At 49.9% G+C, this 27,026-nt stretch overlaps 1 protein-coding gene and 1 long non-coding RNA gene across 3 annotated transcripts in view; one reads left to right on the plus strand and one right to left on the minus strand.

Annotated features, from left to right (window-relative positions):
* Positions 1-24,250, plus strand: LOC128155081 (uncharacterized). Of its 2 annotated transcripts, XR_008239524.1 has the most exons (6): positions 1-105; positions 5,593-6,085; positions 6,414-6,513; positions 11,622-11,776; positions 13,649-13,743; positions 20,220-24,250. It is a non-coding gene; the product is annotated as an uncharacterized LOC128155081 (long non-coding RNA). The 2 variants fall into 2 exon arrangements; XR_008239525.1 differs by lacking the exons at positions 1-105; positions 5,593-6,085; positions 6,414-6,513; positions 11,622-11,776 and adding an exon at positions 13,149-13,264.
* Positions 1-27,026, minus strand: part of SH3RF2 (SH3 domain containing ring finger 2) — a 50,015-nt gene that overhangs the window by 17,887 nt on the left and 5,102 nt on the right. Inside the window, exons 2-3 of the mRNA XM_052816599.1 lie at positions 13,025-13,294; positions 7,872-8,195 (exon numbers count right to left, since the gene is read on the minus strand). Coding sequence (XP_052672559.1) covers positions 7,872-8,195; positions 13,025-13,294 — 594 coding nt within the window. The remainder of the gene's footprint in view (positions 1-7,871; positions 8,196-13,024; positions 13,295-27,026) is intronic.

The raw sequence follows: 27,026 nt of genomic DNA on the forward strand, positions 1-27,026 counted from the left end.
CACTCGCTGTGTCTGGTGCTTGCTTCAGGAAGGAAAAGGAGTTTGGAAAAACAGCATTTCAAGCCCAGACTTTGCTAACCAGGAGGAGACCATCGCGTCTGCCAGGTGAGGACTGGTGTAATCATGGCTGTTTCACTTGTTATTTATTTAGCTCCAGCTGGGAGTACTGGCATTGTCTAAACCTAAATAATACAGTCCTTGCCCCAGTGATCTTTTAATAACTATTATTAAAGCTATTTACCACATCTGTGGCGTCCCGAGGAGCTCCACGGACCCGTGCGTACACGCAGCGCAGACCGTGCCGGGTGAGGGGAGTCGCTGTCTGCCGTGCCGCGGGCAGCGCGGGAGCACAGGCAGAGGCACCTTGCTCGGGTTTGCGTTTGGTTTGGGGTGGCCCCTTTCTCCACTGTCATTTTGCATCGACAGAGAGGTACCAGCCACCCTAATGCCCCCTCTGTCCTCTCATGGGTGTCTTTCATGTTCCAGGGAGGAACCTCAGCCCTGTTTCTGCTGTCAAGGCAATTGTGTGCCTTGAACATGCCGTGCCAGACCTGCTGCTGCAGTGGGTGAGCTGCAGCTGCTGAAGGTGAGGTGATGACTCCTTGGACCTCTCTGTTGTCCCGGTGAGGACACGGGCAGTGCACGGGGCTGTTCCCGTTCCCCTGTCCCTCCACGTCTCGCAGGTCGGGTGACATCCACCCGCTTAGGGCGTTTCTGAGGCGAGGTGTGTGCCGTTGGGGGTCCTCTGCCCAGTGTCCCACGGAGCATCTGACTGTGACCCCCCAACCCCCGAACCTGCCTGCGGGATGTCTCTGGTCGTCTTCTGAGTTTGGTTTTAGTTACGTGTCCTTTGTGCTCGCTGGGCTCCGGCGTGGTCCCACCGCGGGCAGCTGCCCTCCCTCGTGCGGCACTGATCTCTGCAGAGGCTTCACCTCCACGAGGGGACTGTGAGGAGATGGGACATTTGTTCAAAGGGTGAAGGCCATCCAGTGGCAAGAATAGAAGAAATTGCTACAAATGCCAGCTTCTCAAGTAAGACCAGTCCTGCTCGCGTGCCCTGCAGATGGAGAGGTAAATAGGATGACCTCTCTGAGGCTGATAAACTCTGCACCTCCATCTCCAGCGTACTCTGCAGACTGGAAGGAGCTTCCAAATACCAAGAGCAAGACGTGGAGATGTTTCACTTGGTTGCCGGTGTGAAGGGGGTTAGCATTGCATAGCTGCCTGATTGAATGAGGGGTAAAAATTGGTACTAGAGCTATTAGATATGGGAAATGTTAAGCCTTTCCCCAAAACATCTGAAGAACATGCAGATAAAACCTCCTAAAGTATATTGGCCAACTATACAAAGTAATTCCACTAAGAAATGCTACTGAAGTGCTTGGTGGAGGTGTAGGTCTAAGTACCTCCTCTGCTCTTTTCCCCTCTGTCGGGGCCATGTCTCCTGGATCACGTATTGGTGTCTTCCCCCCTGGTCAGGAGACTTGCGATGCAGGGGGGTTATCTGATCAGGGAATTCCTGCCATACCAGAAGAGGAAGGCACTGGGCTAGATCCTGCTGGGAGCTGGATGACAGCATGCTTTAAAGGAAATATTTTCCTTGCTGGTTGCAAGCTTATGTAGCAGTCCAGGTGCAAAGTCTTTCAATGAAAACTGAGAATTTTCTAGGGAAGGTGGACCTTCCCCTTTCACGTGAAAGCCCAGCTATCTTTCAAATGGCAAAAGCAAAACAATTTAAGCTGAACTTTTTTGATCAGTCCTCGCTGGCGGCCTTGTTTACATGCCCAGCAGCGAGGCAGAGGATTAGCTGGAACAAGGACAACAGCATCGCTCTCCTCCAGAGGTGGTCACTCCTGGCGGGGGGCTGGAGCCACGGCAGTAATACCCTGCGCTTCTGTATCGCCTTGCTTTGGAGGCTCTCCAAGGGCTTTGCAAGCATTAGATTAGCAACGTTTCTCCAGCCCTGCGGAGGCAGGGAGGGTTTCTTATCTCCACTTCACAGGCGGGCGGGCCAAGGTCTCTTGCAGGGGATGGAGGGAGCAGCGCTGCCACACTGGCACCGCACGGCTCTGGGGGCTGGGACGGTGTCCTCGGGGGGGTATACATCTGCCACCTTTCACCGGCAGCATTGGTTTCTGAAAATGGTGAGAACAAGCGGTGCTGCTGAGTCCAGACCCCTTTGCTTTTCTGCTTGTCACCTGCGCTGGTAGCACAGCAAACCTGGGGGCCAGGAGGTGACGAGGAGTGCACGCAGCAGCGTGCTGGCCCATTGGTACAGGTCTGGCCCGCGGGGTTGGAGGAAAGGATGGCAGCGTTCAATCTGGCATCCTCAGGATGCTCTCTTCTGCTGATCTATCCCTTCTAAAGCACAAAAACGTATCCCGGGGTGGACTGCTGTGAGTAAGCAGTTCATCCCCATTTGAAATTCAGCACTGCGCACACTGATAGGCGTTAGCCGTGTTGTGCCATTGCAGGAGCGTGGCTGCTGTCGGGAGGTGAAGACAAAGTTCCCAGCAAGGCAGGGCGGCTGCAGCAGCGTCCCTGGGGAATCTCAGGCCAGGGGAAAGTCACCAGGCTGGGATGTGGCTGGCAGTCATGCTCTCCAGCAAAGACTACAGGAACTTTAATGGTGCAAGTTGTCAGGGCTTTAATCTCTTATGCCTTTCAAATCTAATTTCTAGTGGTCATGGCTGTAACATGGTGCTGGGGCACTGGCTTACCAAGGACCTAGGGGGAAAAAAAATGTTACTCACCAGCTCTCCAGTAAATTAAGTTAATTAAAAACCCCCAGCAACTCGAGCTTCTGTCTCTGGACCTGGAGTGGCAGGTCAGCTTCAAACTATCTTTGCGTTCCTCATTTTCTAGTCCAGGAAGGGTCAGACCAGGCCTTCATATTTCCAAGTTGATTGGAAATTATAATTCTGTTTTAATAATTTTCATAATCAAAACCTTTGAAATTTGGGGATTTGGAGTTTCTTCTTCCTGCATTGGAGCAAAATGACAACCTTTTGCTGGTTTTCCTGATGGAACTGTGTTGAAAAGTCCACTTCTGGATGGAAAGCTTAATGTTTTTCATCTCTCTCTGTTTCCCCCTCTGTATGGAAGCAGTGATCCTTTCAGAGCCTGCATCAAAGCTGGTTTTGTATTTTCAACAGAGAGGAAAAAAGATTGAATGAAATAGTTTCCAGCCGTGTATAACTGATTTCAGCATTCACTTTTGCTGATCTCCTGTGAGCGCCTTGGAAGCCCTTATAAGTACAAAGAGTTTCACTTCCTGGCTCTCCTGAAATCCCTCTCTTACTCCATCTCCCTATCTAGTTTGTCGCTGATGTGATTTCTAGCTTGGCTCCTCTACGGTGCCCTGCTGACACAGGCAATTCCCTGTTGAGAGTGTTCGTGACGTGCCCTCTGGGGAGGGAGATTGTCCCCGTTCTGCTCCAGGGCAGTTGGTGCTCTTGGTGCTACTGAAAGTTGGGTCCTGCAAGTTTCAGATCATTTATTACACAGAAAAGCCAAGTGTACTAGACTGCAGATGTCAGGTTTATCATCTCACTTGAACGAGCAGCAAAGGGTCGCAGCAGCTCTTAGCCAGATGGTTCCTGACCCAGGTACCACCAGGCCCAGGGGAATCAGCTCAGTTGTGACTGGGAAGAGGTTTCTGCAGCTGCTGGTGCTTTCTGCCGGAGGCGGGGAGGGCGGGCGCAGCTCAGCGATGCCGCGCTCCTCTCGCCCCGGCAGCCGGCCGGCTTGCACAACAGGCACATGCACAGACACGGTGAGCCACAAGCCCTGCAAACTGGTTCTGGCTCCCACCGGAGCCCGGCTTGGCACCACGAAGGGGAAGGAAGAGCAGGAGGAGGGCTGGCGGCAATGCCGGCCGCTGCCGGTTATTCCCTTTTATGGGCCGAAATGAGTCCGACTTGGTCGTTGTTGGTGGAAACGCCAGGCAGGCAGGCGCATCGTGTTTCGGAAAGCCCTACAAACACCCAGCATAGCCCCTTCAGCTGTGCTTTGTTGCTGTGTTTACCCATGGTGCAGACCCTCCTGCTCCCTCTCCCCCCACCAAGCACCAGCATCGCTGGAGACGTGACGCTGCGGGGGGACATGTCACGCACAGGGTGCTTCAGGGGGATACTGATGATCTCCTTTCTCTCCCTCAAACGTATGTAGCCTCATAGCTTAGGGCAAGTGTCATGTAACTAGAAGCTACTGGAACATTCCCACTTCTTTTGACCCCCAACCGAAAGAAAGCAATGAACACCTCCATTCAAAATGTGTGGATTTTTTTTTTTTAAATTACCAGATCCAAATGTATATTCAGTATCTGTCTGGAAGCCTGTCCTTGCAGAGGAGATGGATTTAAAGGCTGGGGTGTTAAGCGGATCACTTGGTTTCCAGTCTGATCGCTCAGGTTGCTCTGCTGCTCCATCCCCGAGGGATGGCTGACGCTAGGACCCCCCTCCTGTGATCCGAAGCCTTGCTAGCGTCAAACCCGGTTGCAGCACAGCTGCTTTCCTTCCAGCAGGTCTCACAGGGCTTTACATCCTTATCTCAGACAGGGAACGAAACTGGGTCATTGTCTGAAAGGACAAAAGCACCTCCGAGCGCTCTGTGGAGGGCGCGCTGCAGACGAGCAGAGGGCTGGGGTGCTGCTGGTGGGGCAGTGCATTTCACGGAGGGAGAAAAGCTCCGGTGTTCGGGTGTGGAGCCCAGGGGCCGTGGCTGCTCTCGAGACTTCTCTGGGCTTCGCGTGGAGCCCTGGATGGGGAGGTGGACTTTCCCTGCCTCCCAGGGAGGGTGGATGCTGCGGCGCACGTTCCTCCTGCAAGTGATTCACCCCGCGCAGCCTCCGTGGCTTCGCCTGCCGCTCGCCATGTTAAGCAGACGCCTGCTCCCTTCCCGTGCCGTCCCTCTGCTTGGCAGAGGAGGGCATCAGTGCTGGTGGCCAGGGGCAGGGCAGGGGGGCACCTTCCACCTCCCTCCCCCTTGCCTAGCCCACCCCATATACCTCACCCTTGCCTGCCAGCTAAGGTTACCCAACCCTGGGCTTGGTCTCCTGGGACAATTCCCACTTAACCAGTTAAATCCTCGCCTACTTCGTTCGCAAAAATTGTCTTTGCCCGCCAGGTCTCAGAAACTCCTCCAGAGAGGCTGTGCCGCTTGGGGCTGGCTCCCGGGCGGTTCGAGAGCAGCCGTCGCGGCTCCTTACGCAGCGCAGCCGTGTGCGAGCGCAGGCTCCGCACCTGGCTGAACCCCGGTGAGGATTTCAGCCCGGAGTTGGAACGGCTGAGCTGAGCTGTAGACTCAGCTCCATATGCTGCACCATATTTGTGACCACCCACAAAGATCCAGGCTACTCAACCTCTGCAGACTTACTAGGGAGCACGAAAACGCAGGGAAGCAATTAAAGATGTGATTCAACCCACTCTTTTCTTTACTATATTGCTAATAACGGAAGACCCTAGCTTGATACTCATACTCTGGGGCTGAGTTTTCGGGGCTGGCAGTAGGCATGCAACTGTTCATTACTTCCAAATTTCTGTTTTATCTGGAGTAGTTTAAACCCAAGAAACACAGATCTTTTCCTTCCAGATAATGTTGTGTACATAAAACTAATTGCCATGGAACAACCATGCTTTTGGAGATACACTGCTGTTTTTCCAAAGTCTCGGCACTTACTATCAAAGCTGAACTTCCACCAGAAGCTGCTGAGCAGGGTGGACCAACCCTTGGGATCAGCATCAGCTCTCGTCTCTCCCATTATGCCTCAATCCTGCAACTTTGTTCTGATCATGAGGGCTGCCTTACCAACAAATTCACCGCCGCAGCTTTTCCATCTGATTAATACTAGGAAGAAGGACAAGTGACCTCAGTGGGGTATGGCCAACATGGTCCAGCCTGGCAGTACGTACCTGGGCTTGGAAAAGAAAATCTCAACTTTGCAGGTCGGTCATTGCAACCCAAACCCAGAGAAGGAAAAAGGAAAAGCTGCAACCTGCGTGGCCTGTGAACAACACAGATCCTCCTGCAAACCTCCGGGAGCAAAACTGTTGTTTAGAAGAAAGGAAATTCCAGCCCTCCCAAGGTAACACGCATTCAGTCTATTGCTTCTGCTGTTGACAATAGTTCACACTGAGACGTTTTTGGTAAAATTATATTGGGTTCGCGAGACATGATACCATTTCAATTGAATTATAGTTCTATTGTAAGGCTTCATTTCCTCTCACATAAAACAGGATCTAACATCCAAGGCTCTTTGCAGGCTATTGCTAAGTACAAAATGCCTGCTGGGTTTTATTGCACAGACACCGAACTACCAGGGGCTGGCTTATTGCTTTATAAAATGTTAGAGCAACCTTGAATATGAAAGATGTCATATAAATCTAAACAAAACCTTTTTTCTCCCATTTCAGATGATCTGTGAAGATTCTGTATTGAGATTTTTAGTCAGAGTGTGAAGAAGGAATGAGACTCTTTTGCCTCCTAAAATAAAGAGCAGATATAGTCCAAAAGGTCAGTCTACATTTATTATCTCAGCCCCAAATTCAGCTTCTCTCAGTACATTCCCAGGTTTATATTGCAGACCGGCAAGGACTGCTGGTAATTGCCCTCCCCTGCTAAAAACTGTTCATCTGGACGTGGACAGATGCAGGCAGAGGACTGATTTAGGGTAGGGCAAAGACCCCGATTGCTTTTCAGAAGGGCTGACAGCCCTGATTAGAAGCAGCAGGAGGCTTCTTCATTATTTCTGTAGATGTTATAACATGGCTGAATTGGTGTTTTGTGAGGAAGCCTGTTCTGTAGGTGGTTTGCCTTTGGAGAAAACTTTGTGGCTTAGGGTACGGTAATGGAGCTCCGTGCTTCCATGGCACCTGTGTGTGCCCCAGCAGGCAGAGCAAAGGTTGTGTTTAGAGGTACCCAAACATGTGATCTCCTGTGCTGAAATTTTGGGCTGCATCAAGTTTTTCGATTAAGCCCAATGCTTATCATTGAGGATAAATATTGGAGATGCTGAGGACTCCTTGTATGCTTGAGACTTACCAAAAAAATTGAAACACCAATTAATAAAAAGCACAGGTTTCTACTTTCCTTTTAAGCATGGGGGTTAGACGAAAAGGCCATTAAAGCAATCACTGGCAGTACAGACCCGCTCAGTACAGTGTGGCTTCCTCATTAATGTCACTGAGCTTTTATTTGCTCATAATTCAGGGCCCGATTCTGCAGGTCCTGCTATGCCAGTGCAACTGAATTCTGTGGGAGGAGTTCAGAAACGTTCATTGTCAAAATAACGTAGGTGAGCATGGCCAATGGCTGGTTTTAGCTTTAATTTTGCAAATGCTGAGAACTGCCTATTTTTGATCTACATTGTTGCATGGCAAACCAGATGTTTGCTTGTAGTGTGAATCCAGGCACACACACCTGTCTGTGAATGAGCTGAGGCTCAGTTAGCTCCCTTGGGAATTCATGTTCCTTACTACTTTCTAAAATGAAAAATATTTTATTTTGCAAGTAAAGCGCTCTGTTTTCTCCCATGCTACACTTGGAGCTTACTGCAGTAGGGCAGAAATCAGAATGGGGATGTGCTTTATCCATGTTTAGTTACTCTGATAACTTAATTTCTCTTTTTATGAATTCCCTTGGGCCCCTGAGCTCTGAAGATAGACGTTTCCAATTCAAAAAGAGTGGAAAAAAATCCCAGCAGCCTGATGTGGATGACGTATCTTACTGACACTACTAGCATGGGTGCTTTGTCTTTGCATGTTTGTGCTTTAGCTTTTCAAATTGCTGCCTGCGCATTAAATGTTTCTACCCAGGATTATGCATTTCGGACTTACACTGCCCCTGCAGCATCCACGCCGCTGCTTCCTTACCTGGAGAGGGGTGGCATAGGGAAACTCCACTTTCTCGCTGCTCTGGGTGGCCACGGTGGGGTTGCTGGAGCTGATGAGCACGGGGGAGCTGATCTCCAGCGCCTGCCGCTCGGCGGGCGCGTGGACCATCCGATTGAGGGTGTTCAGGGCGGTGGTGATGGAGAACTGCCGCAGGCTCTTCCGCCTGGAGTCGGGCACCTTGGGGAAAGCTGGCGAATCTGCACCTTTTGCTTTGGGAGATGCCGTTCGTAGGGATGCGCACTTAAACTGAGGGGACCAGTGGCTTTTGCTGGTCTGCAGGAGTTGCCTTGCAGTGGTGTTTGGCTGGAAGAGACAAAGGGAGATGTGATGGCACGTTTCAGAAGTTACGCCTGGCACAGCCCGGCGACTGCTCAGTTTTGCCTTTTTCCTCTCTTTTCCTATCTGGCAGCAGAACTGTGGGCAGATTTCAGATGACGTTACAGGTGATCTTTAAAAACTTGTGGCTCAGTCATTTCCCTGATATGTTTTCAGTGACAAATCCCGGATGCAAAATTACTGATGCAAAGCTGACAGCAAAATTAAAATTGGTTTGAAAAATTTGTTGCTTAGACAACATGTTACTGAGGCTGAGTGCTCCTCCCCAATACTTTACAGAAAGCTTTGTCTCTTGTCAAAGCCTTTGGCTTGCAGAGGTGTAAGGAGAGCTGCCTGACTCTCTAGCAGTGCTATAATAAATTTAACTCTAAATTAGAAGGGACGTTTGGGCACATCTTCCTTTTCCACTTTGTGCTGGCACGCTTGGGTGCGTCTCGCAGCAGGACGTCAAAGCCCTGCAGCTGACTTTAAGGCAGGAGCTCGGAGAAGCCCTCACTGATGGTGGCTTTCCCAGCAGAATTAGATCCACCCAGTTACATCTCTGTAGGCCTAAACATTCGTGGCTTGAACCTGCTTCCATTGAAAAGAACCTGGCTTGTTAACCATTGGGTTTAATGAGGGAAGAGTCAGGCCCTGAGTTTGCATATGGGCAAACAGTATTTCTTGGAAACTGCTGATCCCACAGTATTAATAGCAAAGGGCATGTGGTGACAATGTTTTTTACCATGATGACTGCCAGAGGAATTAATCATGATTTGCTGCTGACATTAACAAATTGCAAAACTTTGAGATTCTCACCCACTCATGTGAGGCAATGTGCTTGACTCCTGGGATGAACAAGGATGACTCTAACGCAGGAGAGGTGCAGGTGTCTCTCAAGTATGATCATTTTAAAGCAGGGATTGTTTTCACATTTCCCGCTTCCTCACTCTTAAAGCAAGGTTTAAAAACCATAGTGTGTGCATATGTACACATATAAGATGGCAATATTGTCATTTCTGTATGTAATTAAACTTTAGCCTAAACTGTAAACGTTTTTCTGCCTTCTCTAAACACCAAGAGATGTGATAAAATGGGGCACAAACCTCAGTGTCAAAGCCAAGAAAAGCCTCGCATCTCCCAAAACAGACCTACCTTTGTCTTCTCCATAATTAATTTCTATTTCCTTGGTGGCTTTATGTGGCCCTAACTTATTTCTGTTAACGTCAGACTTAAATAAGTAATTACTGAAGCTAAAATGATTTCATTAAATGAAAAGACATTTTACAAAATATATTAGAGCTTCAAATAAGGTGTTTTACTAGTGTCCTTTTATAAAACAGCCACAAAGAAGTGCTTGCTGTAATTATGATGATTACAAGTATTAATTTTATTTCTAGGAATTCTTGTTGGTGCCATTTACACCCTGCATCTCAAGCTAAACTGCAGGAATACAATTACTGTCTAGACCAGTGGTAACAAAATACTGTCAGGGAGCGGGTGGCTTAAAGGGCTCCGGAGCCGGAGCGCCGGGAACGCCGCCTGCGACGCGCTGAGCTGGCGCTGGCGGAGGCTGGGGGCCATCGTGACCAGCCAGCACCCCTGCAGCCCCAGGAAAGCAGCTGGGGGGGCTCACGGGGCAGATCCCTCAGCAAAGAGAGCTACATGAGAGCCGATTACAACAGAACCCGTTAAAAGTGCAATTTTGATATTTTGCCTGAATTTTGCATTTTTGCGCCCAATTTTTTTCCTCGTTGTGGAGGCTTCAGTCCGGCAAGGGAGAGGGAGAGCTGTTTGCTCGCTGCCTGCAGGGCTGAGAGGCAGCGGTGAGCCGTGCTGGGCCAGGAGGAGGGCTCTGGCCCCGGGTGCTGGCACGTGCCGCTGCCCGGCAGGGCGTTGGGTGGGCACGGTGGGGATTGGGCCGTACCCCCCGCCGCACACAAGGTGGGGAAGGTCCCTGCCGTGTCGCCTAACTTTCCCTCTGTTCTCATCAGCCCTGCCGAGGACGGTGATGCTGTCACCCTGAAGGGCAGGAGCACGGTGCCACCAGCCCTCTTTTGGGGGAGAGGTGGGTCGTAGGGGTGAGGATGGGCTCACCCGGCCGTTGCGGAGAGCAGCCTCGTTCAACAGCTTTGGTGGTGCGTCCCCGTCAAGTCCTCTGGGACAGCTTCTGGTATGTATTCTGAAACGCCAGCTTGTCTGGCCTTACTCAGTGCAATGCTCAAGCTTGTTTTTAATTTAAAGGTGCGAACGTGGCTGAATCGGGACCGTGGACATGAGTCTGACGGCGAGGACATGAAAAGCCTTTGACTTGCTGAATGGTTTCCATTGCGTGTAAATGCCTCTATAATTGCCACGCACACAACTAATAATGAAAATGGTATTTTAGCTATGAACCAAGTGAAAAACCCCTATGTAAATGTTGAGGCAATTGGCGTCACACTGCTGAGAAGCTCAGATCGCTATTTCAGGAGCTGAAATAACCTGACATTGCTTGAGTGCAGGTATTTTAAATACTCTGGAGGAAAAAAGCTAGTTTGTATTGACTGATAGCTACATCTCTTTGGAAAGACCTACATTTCTGAGCAACCCAGCAGAATTAAATCTTGTTAACTTTTAAGATGTTTTGATTTCATCTTTTTAAGGATATCTGCCACGTGTGTGTGGGAAGTAAGGAGAATTTTACAGAAACAAATTTATGTTTTTCTCTCTTCTTAACCAATGCAGAAAGCTTGGGGCTAAAATTTTAATACTCTGAGGTTGAAGGGGTCAGAGAAGGCTGGTTCCCACTGGCCAAAACATTTACGCCAGTGTAGAATGTGTGCACAAAGTTTCCACCTGAACTGGTGGAAATTTTGTATTAATCTTGCAGTAAGTGACTCAGCTTTCATTTGTGTGTCTGAAAGTTATCTGCTGGCTACTGCCTTGAAGAATCAGAAGAGATTGCTATGTGGCATTGCACTTGAATCTCTGCACAAATTTCCAGGTGGGCTTCTTGCCAAATTACCGTCACCTTGTCCCAAGGGAGGGCAAGGGCACGTGGAGGTGGGGCAAAGCCAAATGTGAAGTAAAAAGGGGGTATCCCATCCAGACGGGAAAGCCAGTGAGAAGAGAAGCTGCTTGTGAAGACAGCTGCAGCGTGCAGCACTCCTGTGAGAGCGGGCAGCTGTGGGGTTTTTTGTTTGTTTTGTTTATTTTGTTTTGTTTTGTTTTGTTTTTTCTTACAGCCAGCTCGTATTTTTGAAAAAAACTAGATCAAGCTGCCTGCAGCAGAGCTGTGGTCTAAAGCCAGGCTGTGCTGGGCAAATGCAACTCCTGTGTCATCCACCCAAGGCTCCAGCCTCCCTGTGTTGAGGTTCCCCTGCCTGCTAGTGCTCCTGGAGGAATAAATCATCTCTTTACGGTGGCTTGCAGAGAGATGGCACTCTCCAGTTGTCCGCCTTGGCTGGCCAGTCACCCCATGCTGTGCCCAGCTGGAGGAGGACACGGCACTGGCACCAGCACTGCCTCGAGGTTACTGCAGAAGGGAGTTACTGAAGTGACTGATCCGATCTTTGTCACGTTGTACGGTAACAACCGACCGCTGTCACAAAGCTGCGGGACAGGAGGATGCTCTTGCCTCTTTGCAGAAGCATCTGTTTGTTTTAGATGTGCACTAACTCCCCACGTGTGAACTTTGCTGTGGGAGCAGAGATGAGCGCAGCCTCCTAACGCAAATAAACAGAATGAGTAAGCTGTGAAACAAAGGCAAATAGAGTGAAAGAGAAAAAACAAACGAACGCAGATGGCAGAAAACTGAGGAATGCGCCTCCTGCTAATAAGTGAATCCTAATGACAAAGCGAGGATTGCTGGCTGCCTGGCTTCTCTGCATCTGCGCTAGCAAGCTGAGAGCCCATATTTTATAAAGCTGCTGGTGATGTGTGGTGCTGCTCCGAACTGATTTTTCTCTTTTAGTTCCTCCCCTTAGTCAGAAACCATAGCTGGCTCTTGGCCGTTTGATTTCTCTTGCCTCCTGCTAGCCACTCCACATCCAGCTCTGACTCCTTGGGGACACTTGGCCCTGGACCACAGCCTCCCTCTCTGGCCTCCTCTTCCCATCCGTGAGCGTGAGGAGAGCATCGCAGCTGTGCTGCCAGCTGGACGGAGAAAGAGGCGACTTCTCTGCGAGGACACTGATGCCTCCGGGCAGCGCTTTCTGTTCTGCTCTGCCATGCCTCACCTCATTTTGACACTACAGGGACAGTTGACTTTGCTGGGAGGTGCAGTTACTCAGAAGAGTGTGTCCTCTAACAGAGTAAATGCAAACTCTGTAGCCTTTGGGGAATAAAGGCAAATACAGTAAAAGTTCAGGTATTGCTCTGCAAATGCATGCCTCCAGTAAGGCTGGGTATGTTCAAGCTGCATAAACGACCTATCCCCAGACCTGGAAGCAATTTTCTTTACTATGTCAGTAGGTGTCTTTTAGAGATCTCCTTGGAGTGTTTTGGCCCTGAGAGCAGACTACCACCATCAGCTGCTCCTCATCCATGACAGCAGCATGGGTGAGAAGCTGAGCCGAGGGACTGTGGTCGCCGCTCGTGGCGGGCGCTTGCATCCCTCTCTGGATGCCCCTCGTCCTGCACATGCCCCTGTGTGCCCGCGGGGCAGTCGTGGGGGTCTAACTGCTGGCAGCAGTGACAGAGGGGGCTTGGGAACCTTACTGATTTCCAAAAGGGAGCCCCTATAGAGTCAGGGAGTAGCAGAACATCATACAGTCTAAAGAAGAAAACAGCCCAGCCCGTGTCGCCCAGCCCCTGCTGCTGCGGGGTGGTGTTACCTTATGAAACGTCAGGCAGTCCTTGTTTTCGGTCTTCTCCCTGCTCCTCAGGTCAAAGCTGTAGAGTGCTCGGCCGAGGGGCGGTGGCAGGGGCAGGTGCTTGATGACTTGCACGGAGCTGGCTGGGAAAACACCGCTGATCCCGTTGACCTCCCCCAGATACCAGTTCTCATCCAGCTGGCGGAGCAGCACGATGATGTCCCCCTTATTGAACCTCAGCTCCCCGGGGTTGTGCCCTCGGTAGGTGTACAGGGCCTTGGCTCGCGGGACCTGTGGGACGAGAAACAGCCCTTGCAGTTCGTCCATGACAGCGATGCTTAACATAGACAGAATTCCCCAAAAGCATTCGTAATTACTGGGAAAAACTTAGAGGTCTAAGGCTTAAGCGTGCATTTATTGGGATTAACTACCCACATCCTTTCTTGATGTCTTTTTCTAATGAAGACAAGCTCCAAAACACTTATGCTAAATTTGTATCAAGATGAAAAGCAGGCTGAACTTGTTTAAGAATATTAAGAAACAATTAATGCCTTAAACTAGTCTTCCCGTGGGATCTTACTGCCTGCTATAAGGTCTCCTCTAATACAATGTCTATTTTAATAAACCCAGGTATTTCTATTTCAGAATGACCAGAGGTCACAGCCGTTGTCCAGCTGACCTGGTGGCTGTCACCTGCAGTGGGCAACTGCGCATGTCTAGGAGAATGCAACAAGAGCAAGGTGAGTGCAGGTTACTGCTCTCCTGTGGTTATCTCCCTGCTTTAACACTGTGTGACCGTGATTTTATTTCAGTCTTTAATCTGGGTTACAGGAAGAGAGGCTTAATGTTATTGTTGTTGCAGTATAATATGAGAAAGACAAGATATACCAAAACCAGAAGAGATGAGGGAACTTTACCATCCTGACTCTCATCAAAATGAAACTACAAAGCTCACTTAAAATAACCACTTTACTGACCCTTATCTATACTAGAAAACTCAATTTAATACACAATGCAACAGATCATTTAGATAGCTGAATAAACCCAGAGCTGTCCCTGGCCTCGGTGCTGTGAACCCAGGCAGTACAACTTGAGGGCAGGCTGAGGAGTGTTTTTCTTGGGAGGAGTGCAGATACGCCGACGTTTTCTGCGCTGTGTAGCTGTTCTAGGTATGCATTTGGGGGGTCCCATACATTGGAAATCAACAATACTGAAAGGCTTGATCTTTACATACTTGTGTTAAAGACAAGATGGAGATACCTTCAGCACATTTGTTGGACTAGAGAACTGCATCCCACACAAGTGCATCCTAGAACGAATAAGCAACCTATGTTTGTTTATGTTTATTGCCATTTGCAACATCACAGTTGTATATGAAATGCAAAACACTGAGTGTTAAGCTCTGTCCTTCTGCTGGCCCTTTGGCTGGAAATGAATGCTGCTCCTTTAGCTTCTGGTTGGCCCTGAAGTGGTCAGGCAGTTGAACCAGATGATCATTGTAGGTCCCTTCCAACTGATCTATTCTGTTCTGTTCTATTCTATTCTATTCTATTCTGGGTGTTTGAATGCTGTGAGAAGGTGTGCTACCTTCACAGGACAGGCTGCCAGCAGACTCCTCTTCCCATCATCTCTGCAGACAAGTTAGAAATAAAAGTTGTAAGAACAAATATCCTCATGTGTGTTTGCAAAGCCTTGATCACTTAACGATGTCCTTCTAGCCCTGGCTCTTGCCAGTACACAGCATTTCTATCCCATATGGAATGAGTGGTCCATCCAGTCTCACATCCAGCTGGAAAGAGCGACCAACACAAAGTGCTTGGCTCTGCTGTGACAGTGCACCTCTGGGAGAGATTTCTTCTTTGCTTGAGGCAAACAGTGATTGTTTTTGGCATGAAGTAAGACAGCCATATATATTCTAAACTATTATCTGAACTGTTAGAGCTGCAGATATTGCGCTTGAATCATACTAGATTCTCGGCTTCAATAATATCTTGCATTGTGGTTCATTTTCTTTAATCCCTTTTGATTAACTGTTCTGCTGTTTCTGGCTGTAGGAGCTTCACTGCTGTTGGTAGGAATCTGGGAATAAGGAACAGATCCATTTTCTGGTTTGTCTGCTTTCCAAGACGTGGCAGCGTCTCCTTCAAAGGATTCCTTGGACCAAGAGGGTAATCTTTGAATTTGGGATGGGAAAGTAGTTTAAGGGTCCTGCCTGCCCCTCCTGTGTTGGCAGATGAGATGAAAACCCCAACGAGTGACTCCTGGGCACCTCCAATGGAGGCAGCCACAGCTCTGTGCCTCTGCGGTGTGGGAGTCTGTGCTCTGCCGTAGGGCTGCCTGTCCTCACCCACAGTGATCTCTCCCAGACACAATGCAGCCCTAAATTTTAAGGGGAAAAACCAAATGCTGAGCTCTGTTTCTAGCCTCCTAGCTGGTAGCACAGCTGCATGAGATACGTGCTGAGAAAAGGGGAAGCCAGGATTGTCCCCAGCTCTAGAGCCTTGATCAGTTTTAAGTCTGGGATAGCCAGGGACAAGAGGCTTTTCAGCTGCTTCTGTGCCAGTCTTTGCAGATCTAGATTGTCCTTCTACACTTTTTAGGATTTGTAATGTCATGTGTGGGAACTGCAGGAAAAACCTTTGCAGCTGGCAGAGGAACTCCATCCGCGGCAGGCAGAGGAGCTCCGTCCGTGGCTGAGTGCTTCAAACCCAGCATGTCTTCAGCTCTGGTCCGCTGGCCAAGATGCGGGGACCACCACGGGGAGCAGGGTCCCATCCCATGAGAGCTCAGCTGTGGAGGTGCAAAGGGAAGCGTGCTGGTGGGGCAATGGGATTTAGGGCTGCTGGCTCTGCATCTCCCGTGGACAAAATGTGGATTTTTGTCTGTCGGCTGCCAACTGCTGTGGCCTTGTGCGTAGGACCCTGCATTGCAGTTTTTCTAAGTCATCGTCACCAAACCCCTGCCAACCTCTTGGGAGATGGCACTTTTGTACCAGTGACCCATTCAGGCCTTTCCTGCCTTTCTCTGTGCAAGGGGATAAACCCATTTCCCCAAATCCACCTGTATCAGTGCCCAGGACTCAGGCAGGATTTCTGCAGAGTTCACCCCCCCCATCAGCCACTTTTGGCAGGTCAGGAAGGTGGAAGAGAGAAACTCAACCTTAGTTTCCTGAAGTGTGGAAAACATCAAATTTTCCATGGATATGCGTTAGGTTTTAGGAAGAGAACATCTTCCAGCACTGCCAAACACTAATGCTTGGTAGGAAAAATGACCAAGAAAAGAAAAATTTTGTGTACTGTGTTTACTTCAAAGCATATGAAACAGGAAGCAATTAGTTTAATGTTTAGTTCTAATTAACTCATTTTGTCTGTTAATTTGTGCTAATAGTAAACACATGCACTTGGCTTAGTAACACTGAAAGTACATTGCTGGAAAAAAAGAAAATTATGAAAGTGAGACTCAGGCCAGCTTTGCTCTCCCTCAGTCCCTTGAGCTTGTGCGGGAACTGGGGACCGTGTCAGTGCCAGGACCACAGAAACTTGCACTGCAAACGCATGCCTGGACGTATGCGCTTCCTCATGCAGAAAAACACACTGTGGGAACAGAGGATTATGGGAGGGCTAGTTCTTTCGAAGGACTCAGTGACAGACTCTCTGGTGTTAAATGAGGACAAGGAGCACAGAAAGAGACCTTTGATTGCCTCAGGAGCAACCAGAAAACAAACAGGACTCATGCAAACTGCGAAAACTGCTTGTAAAGGAGGAGCATAAACGTACAGGGATGATGAGAGAATAGTTGCACAGCAAAATAAAGCAAAACATAAAAGGCATCAAGAACGAGTTATGGAAATATATTAAAAATAAGAGAAACTCTGAAATGAAATGTGCTCCTATTACTAACTGGGAAAAGTGAACAAGCAATGGGGTGCTGAGAGTCAGAAATACTCTTTCTTCAGGAAGAAAAAGGATGAGACAGGAGGGCAGGCCAGAATAAATAACTGAAAACTAGGTAGGATAGGTGTGTTTGTGACATTAGGGCTGGCTGAAACTCACCCCTCCGTGCTTGGATGGATGGGCTGTTTCTTCCTCTAACCATGGTTACAGCCTTCATTTCTTCACCTCCTCTTTAACGCTTTCCTCCCACTTCCATGCCCTTTCAAATCTCACAGCCCATTCTGTTTTCAAGTTTCCCTCTAAGCCTGGTTTTCTTTCCCACTGCTGTTTCCTGGAGCTTGCAGTGACCATGGACATAATCTCACCCCTCACTTTAGAGAGCAGAGCACTTGTATTCACTTGTTGAATTTTGTTGCAAAACTTTTGTGGATCTGAATGAATAACAGTTAATATTAATGCTTACATGCTTCTTTAGCACCTAAAACTATTCAGAATTTTGGTCTTTTGGGGCTTGCTAGTAATTTTGAACACTCACAAGGTAACATTGGTGTATTCCTTCATGGATGTTTTGTCAAGGAATTATTATAATGTTGGTTGTCCTTTGATCTGTACCACTTATTCGCTGCTAAAGTTCCCTGAACTTCAGGGAAGGGCTCTGTGGCTCCCCATACTCGGGATGGGGAGCAGGAGAAGCTGGGAGCTTCCAGCCTGGGTGCAGGCTCGGGGTCAGCATGGAGCACAGGACCCCCACGCCTCCCACCTGCCCCGCGGAGGGACAAGGGCAAGGAAAGCGGTTCTTGTTTTCCACAAGCCTCAATTAAAACCGCCTCAGAATTAAGTGCTTCAAAGGGATGGATGGTACGAAGAGACATTGGACTCTACACATGTTTCTGTTGTATAATAAGGAAAAACTGTAATCACGCTGGACTGTTTCAGCACTTGATGACTGATGTTTTCAAAATCATATGTTTTTGTAACTGCCAAAATATTTTTTCTAATATTTTAATACTCTGTTAACAGCAAAAATCTATGTAATTTAAACAAAAGGAGAAGGATTGAAAAAAGCCATAGCAATACAAAGCATTTGCTTTTGGAGCCAACTGAAATTAACTTGAAATTAAGTTTTTCAAGACCTTCATAAAAAAAAAAATCATTCAATTCAAGTAATATTTTAAGGCCCAATTCAGTTTTTTCCAAAGTCTGTCTTTGTTTTAAAATTTTGTTTGTCTCTTCAGATACTCAGCCAAAAATATCCTATTGATTTCCCAACTTTATTTAGGACATAAACCAAGCCTTTATCTACCCACACGGAACAACCAATGTGGTTTTTACTGTACAGGGCGCTTTCCTGCTTTGCAGGCCTTTCACAAAATAAATCTTCAAGCTGAAGTTTTCAGAAAGATGTACATCAGGGTCACTGTTTTTTAACGTATTCATAAGATGTAGGAAAGACAAAGAAAAGCAGCTAAACCACTGCGCAGCAAACCACCCTGCTGAGGCTGGGGGAAGCCAGCAGAAACCCTCTATGGGCAGCTGATCTCATTGCTTATCGTTCCTCCTGGTGCTAAAATACAGGCAGCTGCGCATGTATCTCAAATCTGATTTCTTTCTCAGGCTTTGGCTGGTTTCTGTCCTCTCTTGGATGTATAAGATCCTCTGCAAGGCATCTGTTTTGCTTTATTTAAAGTAGGTTAATTGCAACGGCAGAAACTGGGGTGCTAATTAAACCTGGCGATAGAGACAAGGTGTGCCTGGAGGTAGCTCGCTCTGGGCTAAGGGCAGAGGGAGAGGCTTTCCCAGGCGAGGATGCAGTCCCGGGCACGGCGTGAGAAGGGACCTGGTTTGTTTTGATGGATTTTCCTCCTGTTAGCATGTCCAGTTGCTTTTTGTTAATCCAAGGCAGCATTTTATTTTAGTGGGGTGGTAGTGGCAGCAAAATGTTCAGCCAAATATTGCCACGCTCCCTAGCTGCAGGGTTCAGCATCTGTCTTCAAATTCAGTTGGGAAAACACTATGAGAAGCTCTGTGAAAAACTCAACTAAAGGTTGTTGAAAATTTGTGTAGAAAATTTGCTGCCCAGTAGCAGAGAGGCAGCAAGTACAAAGAAGAAACATCACTGGTGAACGGAAGAGGCTTTTTTCCCCTGACGCCATGTAATACTGCAGCTACAGTAGTAATGCTAAATTAAATAAATAAAAGAGAGAGATGAGAGTCTTTCAATGTTCTCCTATGTGAAAGCCTCTAAAATCAGTGGGAAGCTGAGTAGAAGGAGGGAATGCCACAGTACGTCAAATTGCCCACTGATACTTCTCAGGCTATCAGGCAGACAGAGACCAACAGGATGTTTTGCCATGACCTTTAGGCCAAGGGCAGTCAGTGCTCATGAACCCAAACCCATGGGAGTTTCAGTGCTGAGGAAACACTTTTTTTCTGCTTGTGGTGCCTTTGACTGCTGCAGAGAGCCTTGCCTCTCCCAGAGAAGCATTTCTCTCTCTGTTTTCTGGGTGGTTGTAACTTTTTTCAACCCTGCCTCATTTTTTCTGATTTATTCCCCCCCTTTGTTTTCTCCTCCGTCATGCCTGAGTGACACATGACCCTGCTATTACCATGCCCCCCAGGAGGTATTTCAGGCTTTTCGAGTGGCTAGAGACCCAAGGTGCCCCCCTTGCCACAGGGCTGCCTGCAGAGCTGTTGGGAAAGCCCAGGTGAGAAAAAGCAGCGGGTAAACTCTGGTGTGTGGGACCAGAAACTCCCTCTCGCATCAGTGCAGTACGGTGCGCAGTCTCTAGGCAAGACACTTTCCACTCCTTGGCCACTCTGCCAGCAGGGCTGGTCATGGCAGATGCCTTGTCCCCATTCTTAGTGGATTTGAGGCCGATAAGGGAGAAAAGTTTTGGTTTTTTTTTTTTTTTTTTTTACTATTTTTGGCATTTGGCATCAGCTGTGCTAAGGCAGCCATCCAATACTTCTGAGTCTCCCTCCGTACAAAACAAAGAAGCAAATTAAAAATATGTACGTGTGTGTGTGAGGAAGCAATTCAAAGCATCTCTTCATAGCTGGGAGAAATGCACACTATAATTATCTTAAATGAGCTAGTTATAACTTCCTCATTATTGGCAGTGGATTAATGTAAGACCACACACTCATAGCACTGGTATTTAAAAAAAAAAAAAGAAAAAGAAGTGTGTGAGGCCGGCTGGGTTGGGGGTCACGAAGGAGAGACATTAAAAATTGTCAAGAAAGGAAGAAAGCAAAGCCAGGGAGCGCAGCAAAGAGGAGAGATTTCTGATGGAGGCTGTGAACACCCATAAACCTTGTCCCAGGTGCCTCCATTTAAAACCACCCTGAGGAGCAGCACGGCCCTGCGGTGACACCATCTCTGCACGAGGAGACCGAGCCGCTGCCTGCGATACCCCGGGGTGAGCATGAGGACAAGGCTGTAAACGTCTCTGCATCTGCGATTCATCTACTCCTTCACCCGTTTCCAAGCGAGGCTCACCACAAACGACTGCAGTGAGACACAGCTAACGATGTCAGATGGGATCCTCCTGTTTCCCAGATGATCTGACTTCACCAACGTCCACGGCTGCGTAGATGAACACACGGGATGAGTGACAAGTTAATCTTTGGAACAGCTTATTGCTGCTGATGTCCAGGGAAGCTTCCTTCTGATTTACTGCGTGCCAAAGGGAGGGCAGCAGGAGCTGCTTTGGCAGGAGTGAGCCCCGGGAGCGCTGCCTGCTGCAGACATCCCCGGTCCCGCACTGCTGCCCGACAGCAGCATTGGCTCTGGCCCCCCCAAACCTCAGCAGGCGCCTGCTGACTCCAGCGGCGGAGGCAGACCCGTGGGGCTGAGGAGGCAGCTGGCAGATGGATCGGGAATGGCCTCAGACGGGTTTGGACCTGCACCCAGGTGGTTTCCCAGCTCTGATTTTCCTAACTCCGCACAGGGAATGCCCCGGAGTAGCTCTTTGCTGCACCTCATCCCTCGAAGGCAATCAGCCACCCCAAGTATGCGGTCTGCTCCCGCACCGGCTGAATGTCTTTGCAGTAAATACCGAGGGTCTGATCCCGCTCTGGGTTTCACAGGTGTGGCCCCATGTGCAGGGAGGCAGTCATTCCCTAGGACCTTGCACAGGAGAACCGGCTCCGGTGCGGGATGTCTGGGGAGCCCCGGCCCCCCCGAGCTGGAGCGATGGCGGCACTGCCAGGTCTGTCCCACCCTGGAGGAAGCCTGCTGACCAGAAACAGACCCGGGACACTGCAAATCAGCTGTGACAAGCCAGGCCAGCCCCAGCTGTGTCACCTGGAAAGTCTGAGTGGACGGAGGTGGCGCGGAGGGGAGACGTGGTCATCCTTGGTGCACGGTCCGCAGGGCCCTCGTGGGAGGCGGCACAGCCTCATGCTCTGCGCAAGCTCTGCCTTCCCCTCCCACCCTGGCACTGTGTTATTTGTGCAGAAGAGCTAAATACCCATGCTGTGCAGAGGCAGCGATATTCCTATAGATACACGATTTCTGTAACGCGTAACAGCCTCCTTGGGAGGAACAATTTGTTTCTAGGATAGTGCCAGGAAGAAGAGAAATCCAGCCCTGGATGTCTTCCAGTTTGATTTTTCTCCCACTAGGTACTGTGGGTTCAGCCTGCAAGCGTTTTTTGATTACTTTTTATTTTGGAGCTGTTTGGAGCAGGACTGGCATCGGTCGGAGGGGACTGGCACACGGGTGTGCTGCATGGGGCCGTGGCAGGGGTGCCGGAGCCAGGATTCGCCAGGACGTGCTCTTCAGGGAAACATGTTGAATTGGATCCTGCAAGCCTCTAAACCCCATTGCACCAGCTCTACACCTGGGTATTAGGAGTCCAAGTACAGTCTAAATATTAAACTATACTGAGGTGCTCGAAAGAACCTCCCACCCAGAAAGTGGCCACTGTGGAGCAAAGAAGGGTCAATGCCAAAGGATGGAGGAAGCTCTTCCTACCAACCCTATCTACTTTTCTTTGAAGAACTGCACAGTGTGAAGAGGTGGTATGCAATAGGTGAGGGAACATTTCATTGCCCAAGATCTAGACGTGAGCACTAGAGGCGTACCAGGGTGGCTGAAGAAATGTTAGAGTATCTTTGCTCTCGACTGTGGCCCAGGGTGACCTGTCCATCTCTGCACAGAGATGCCTGCATCTTCAGTGCAGGGACACCCACAGCGCAGGGACAGGCTGTTCCACAGCACACATGGAAGTATCCAGAATATTCGATGTGTGTTGGAAATGGAAAGCTTGTGTCCCGACCCCGCCGCGCAGGTGGGGAGGGTGGCAAGGGCGAGACGGCCAGCAGCCCCCACTCTCAGGCATGGTACATGTCACTGGAGGCTGCTGCTGTGCTGGGCACTGTACAAGCGCAGCGGCGATTCCTGCCCTGGAGAACGGGCAATCTAAAGAGACCATGTAGATGAAGGGTGGGGTGATAGTGGAAATACTACCCCTGCTTTACCTGTGGGGATAGTACCAGGGGGAGTGTGAATGACTTGCCGGGAGGCGGACAGCAACTCCAGGACAGATCGGAGAGCGCAACTGAGGCCACGGTCCTGATGAGCAGTGATTTACACACCGTGAATGGAGAGCTGGTTATTATCTACATGCTGACGCCAAAGGATGTGCTGGCTTTTCATAAAGAGAGATAATCAATAACAACTGCCATCCATTTTGATTATTAACTTTCTGCAAGCCGCCTTCAGCATCCTGCCACTGACTGCCCGCATTTCGATGGGATGAATGAGCCCCACATCATCTCCTTTGTGTGCTCAGCTAGCGCAGTTCCAGCGCTCTTTAGGATCCAGTTGGATGAAAAGAGCTATTTGAATGTAAATTAATTGCCATTACAATTCTGTTTTTCTGCTTTTCGGCAGAGGAGATAACTTCAGCCTTTTCACAGAGAACAAAACCATCAAAAGTGAACTTGTCAATTCAATCTCTTCATATAATTATATTCTGAGGATTCAGACAGTTGGGTGGTTTCTGCATTATTTCTCCCCTGAGGAGGATTGCTCCCATCTTCTAAGCACAAGCAGACTGTGCGCACCAGGGAGAACAAAGTCAGTCTCCTCCTGCTCCCATCGGTACTGGAGCTCACCAGATCTGCCCGATTCCCTCTTGGGCTCACTGGGACACAAGACCAGAGCTGGTCATGGCTAGAGCTGCTGGCCGCCCTGCCCCGTGAGCCAGCAGGCCTCCGCAGGGGGGAAGGTGGAGATGTAAATTGTACGGATTTAGCTGGCTATGGAGAACATCGTCTTAAGTTGCAGGTGTAAGTAGGTGTGATCTACAGGCTGAAGAGATTAAAAGCAACCAAAGGACTCTGCAGAAGCAGGTATTAGAGCCAGTCGCTGAGACTGCTGGGGCTGGTTTCTGTGCTGCTATGTTTGTGCATCTGCGGCTGCTGGCAGGGCGATGGCAGCGGTGAACTGGAGCACTTACACCATCTGCTAACTAACACCCCTTTGCTATGCCACTGCATTGAGGCTTATGTCACTTCTGAACTCTGCCTATTGAAATTCTGGCTCTGTACTGCAGAGGCGAAATGGAGAAATGGGGGAAATGATTAAAGAAAATACAGAGCAGCTTCTGTCCGGGAGAGGCTGAGCAGATGCTGCACCAGCGATGGCTGAGGCACGGCCGCAGGTGCCCAGCCCCGAGGGGAGCGCCCGGCTGCGTGCCGGTAACATCCCCATGGCTCCGGAGGAGGACGGTGCTGGATCAGGCTTTACTTCTCCTGTGTGAAACCACAAGAGAGATCGAGGTGGGCAGGAGGAGTGCCAAGGCGCATGCAAAGCAGGAGCTGGACCCCAGCGTGGCTTTGCTTTGTAGATGGCCTCTCCTCAGTGCAGGCGGAGTTGTGTGGGCACAGGCAGAGCAGGGACGGGTCCGAAAAGCTGTTCTGTGAGAGGAAAGAGGGGCGGCTGGCGCAGGGGACAGCAGGGTGACGCCGGGGACCAGCGTGTCGGAGCTGCGGTGTCTGCACGAAACCTTTTCACGCCTCTTCCCCTCACGGTTGCTGCTATCAGATGTTTTTGTCTCTGCTGCAGTCAGCAATCTCGGGCAGTGGTTAAGTTGTGTGTCATGGTTTTAAGCCGCACGGAAAACAAACTGTGTCAGCCCTCGGCGTGCCCGGTCATGATGCTCTGCCTCAGCACCGCGGTTCTCAGAAGCGGCTGTTTACCGTGCAGGGAGGAAACCTGCGTCCCGCTCCCTCCTCCTGCGGCTCCCGAGCCCTCTCCCTGCTGATTTAGTGCCCTCCCTCCGCTGGGAAAGCGAGCGTGCCGACGCCGCTCGTCACCCAGCGCTGCCAGGCCCGGGCAGCGGTGCCGCCGGGAGCTCTGCCAGCCGGGACGGCGCTGGCGGCGGGGAGGGGGGCGAGGGACGGCCCCGCGCCTTCCCATTGCCCAACAGCCCAGGGTTTAGTTTTCACGTTATTTCAGGGAAGCGCTTAATTAGCGACGGTACATCTCTCCATTAGCTTGCCGCCTCCGCTTAGCTGCCGTTTCGATGGTAAATTAATGACTGTCGTGAAGTGATGGCCACCGGCTGGGCCTCGCCTCAGCTGTAGGCCAAGACCGGGGAGGACGCTGTCCGCCTGGCCTTGGGCGTCCTCATCTTGCCCAGACCCGGGGCTGGAGAAAGGAGCCGCTCTCCCCTTTCTGTATTTCCATTTCCGAGGGGAGACCGACCAACTCTGTAGCCTGGTTAGGCAAGACACAGGCCAACACGGTTTCCCAGCAAGGCTTGCTTTTTCCTCCCTGCAAAGCCAGTGAGAAATTCTGGGCCCATCAGTTAGTTGTTCGTGGCCCAAAGGAAACCCTCTTAAAGGGGTCGGATTGCCAAAGGACACGTGTCTGTCTTTTCAAAACAGCATCCTAAACTGCGTCCCCCCTCCTGGCATCAAAACACAATGGAGGTTCCCCAAATCAGGGCAAGCTCAAATATCTACTTACAACCTCCTAGGAAAAAGGCTTGCTTAAAAAAAAAAAAGGTCATGGTTCTTTAGTCATGTGCCCAGTGCCTTGCATAGTGGGGTCTTGATGCTAAATGAAATTTGAACACCTGAAAATTAATAACAATAGAACTAAGTCCAGCATTTAAGTGCAAGCATCGTAGTTTTCCTACGGTGAAGTAAAGGAGAGCATGACAAGGTTTAGATGGCAGCAGAGAATGGGTCTTCGCCCTGCCAAGGTCCGGCCGCACCTCTCTCAGGATGTTTTTTAGCTCCAGCCCTGGCGTGCCGGCAGAGCTGCACGCAAACGTGCCTCCTCCTCTGCCTTCCCTCTGGAGGGGAAAATTACAAACTCAGGCCAATGATCACCTCAGTGGACCTGGGGTCGGTGGCCAGCCACCAGCGGGGAAGCTCTGTGAGAAGAAGAGGACTCTCAGACTTTCAGCCTCCTCGCTGACCACGATACTTAGCAGGTGAGCACACACGCTGAGAAATGCTGCTGTTCTATTCCTGACTTGCCATCTGAGCCTGACTCATTGCCTTGGTAACAAATTAAAACACTTTTATGTGTTTGTAGCTCGGTACCTAATTTTGTAAAACCAGGGAAACTGGCTCCTGATGTTGGCCGTGGAGGTCCTTTGGCTTTCCCCCGCCCTGCAGCGTCGCCCAGGAGCAGCCCCGTGCCCCATCTCAAGCCGCGGCAGAGCTGCCGGTGCTCCGCAGCGTGGTTCACAGGGGCACGCCGGGCAGTTTTGCACGGCTGGGGGAGTCGCAGGTGACAGGAGCCAGCATCGGTGCAGCCCTCAGGGAGACAGCTGGGAGCCCCTCTGCGGCAAAAGAACGGTAAGTGTCGCTGTGTGTTTTCCAGGCTCCTGTAACAGGTCAGCCAGGAACTGCTATGCCCTTTGAGCCGTTTGCAGGGTTCCCTAGCAAGGAGCCTTGCTCACCCATCGAAAGCGCAGAGGAAAGTTTGCCAGCAACAAAACCAGACTTGAACGTAAGTCAATCATGCACCCGCCCCAGCCCTCTGCAAAGCCACCCGTCACTCCATCCTGTCCTGACCTGAGTACACCAGTGCCACCTCACATTTACAGTCCAACTGGGTGTTTCATCCTTCACCCCATCAAAATGGTATTTTCATTTTAAGCTTTCTGTAGGGAACCTGACATAACCCTCAGCCCCTCCCTCTGAGGCTGTGGTTCTGCCTTATGCCCCTCTCCAACAGAAACGAATGAACGGCTCAGTCTCCTGGTGAGCTTACAGCTACTGCAAAGATTCCTACTTCTGTGCGCTTGAATCTGTTGTTGTTGCACACACAGCTTTCGGGGTGTGTATTGTCAGGCAATCTATATTGAGGTGACTTCACTCTCTCTTTGCAGTAGATAAAAGTGCTAAAACTATATGCAAAGAAGAAAAAAGGCATGCGATGGTATCCTGTACAAAGTGCAAGCCAGCTCTGCGGAAACAGTTCCTTGGGTCACACCCAGTGTTTTTCTAGAATGAGACAAACCCTGATGGGATGTGGCTGTGGAGGAGATTTGGGGCAAGCCCTTTCTCCCAGAAGGCCATAAGGCCACACAGAATTTTTAGCCAAATAAAGTGGCTCCATTTCCAGCCGAGGGACCCTGTGGCACAAACAGCCACCACCCACAGCGGCTGCTGGGCGAGAAGATGCTCCCCCCTCTCCGGTGGAAAAGGAGCCGCTGCCACCTCCTAAGGCAGAGCCAATGTGCCTGTGCAGACTCCCCAGGTTTGTAACATCTGTTTAGCATTTGTCCAGCCCAAGGTGATATGACACGTGTGATGAGGTCATTACTGTGACTGCACAGGAACTGTTGGGGGTTTTTTTGGAGGGGTGGGGAGGGTGGTTTGCACAGTGAGTGGGCCAGGAAACGTGTTTGCCTCCGCTGGGTGCAGACATAAAGGTTGCTTTGAATAAGGTTTCAAAGAGATGCAGCAATCCAACTCCTGTCTGTCAAATTCAGAAAGGAGTTGGAGATGTTTCTGGAGGAGAAGAAAATACCAAGACACAGGTACTATATATAGACGTCCGTGTGAAGGTGGCGACGTTGGAGTGCAGTGTATTTTTATCCCAATAGAGGTGTTATCTGTCTATCTCCCATGAAATGCTGGAGGGGGCTGTTACAGCA

The sequence above is a fragment of the Harpia harpyja genome, chromosome 20, assembly GCF_026419915.1.
Source record: "Harpia harpyja isolate bHarHar1 chromosome 20, bHarHar1 primary haplotype, whole genome shotgun sequence".
In the NCBI taxonomy this organism is placed as follows: Eukaryota; Metazoa; Chordata; class Aves; order Accipitriformes; family Accipitridae; genus Harpia; species Harpia harpyja.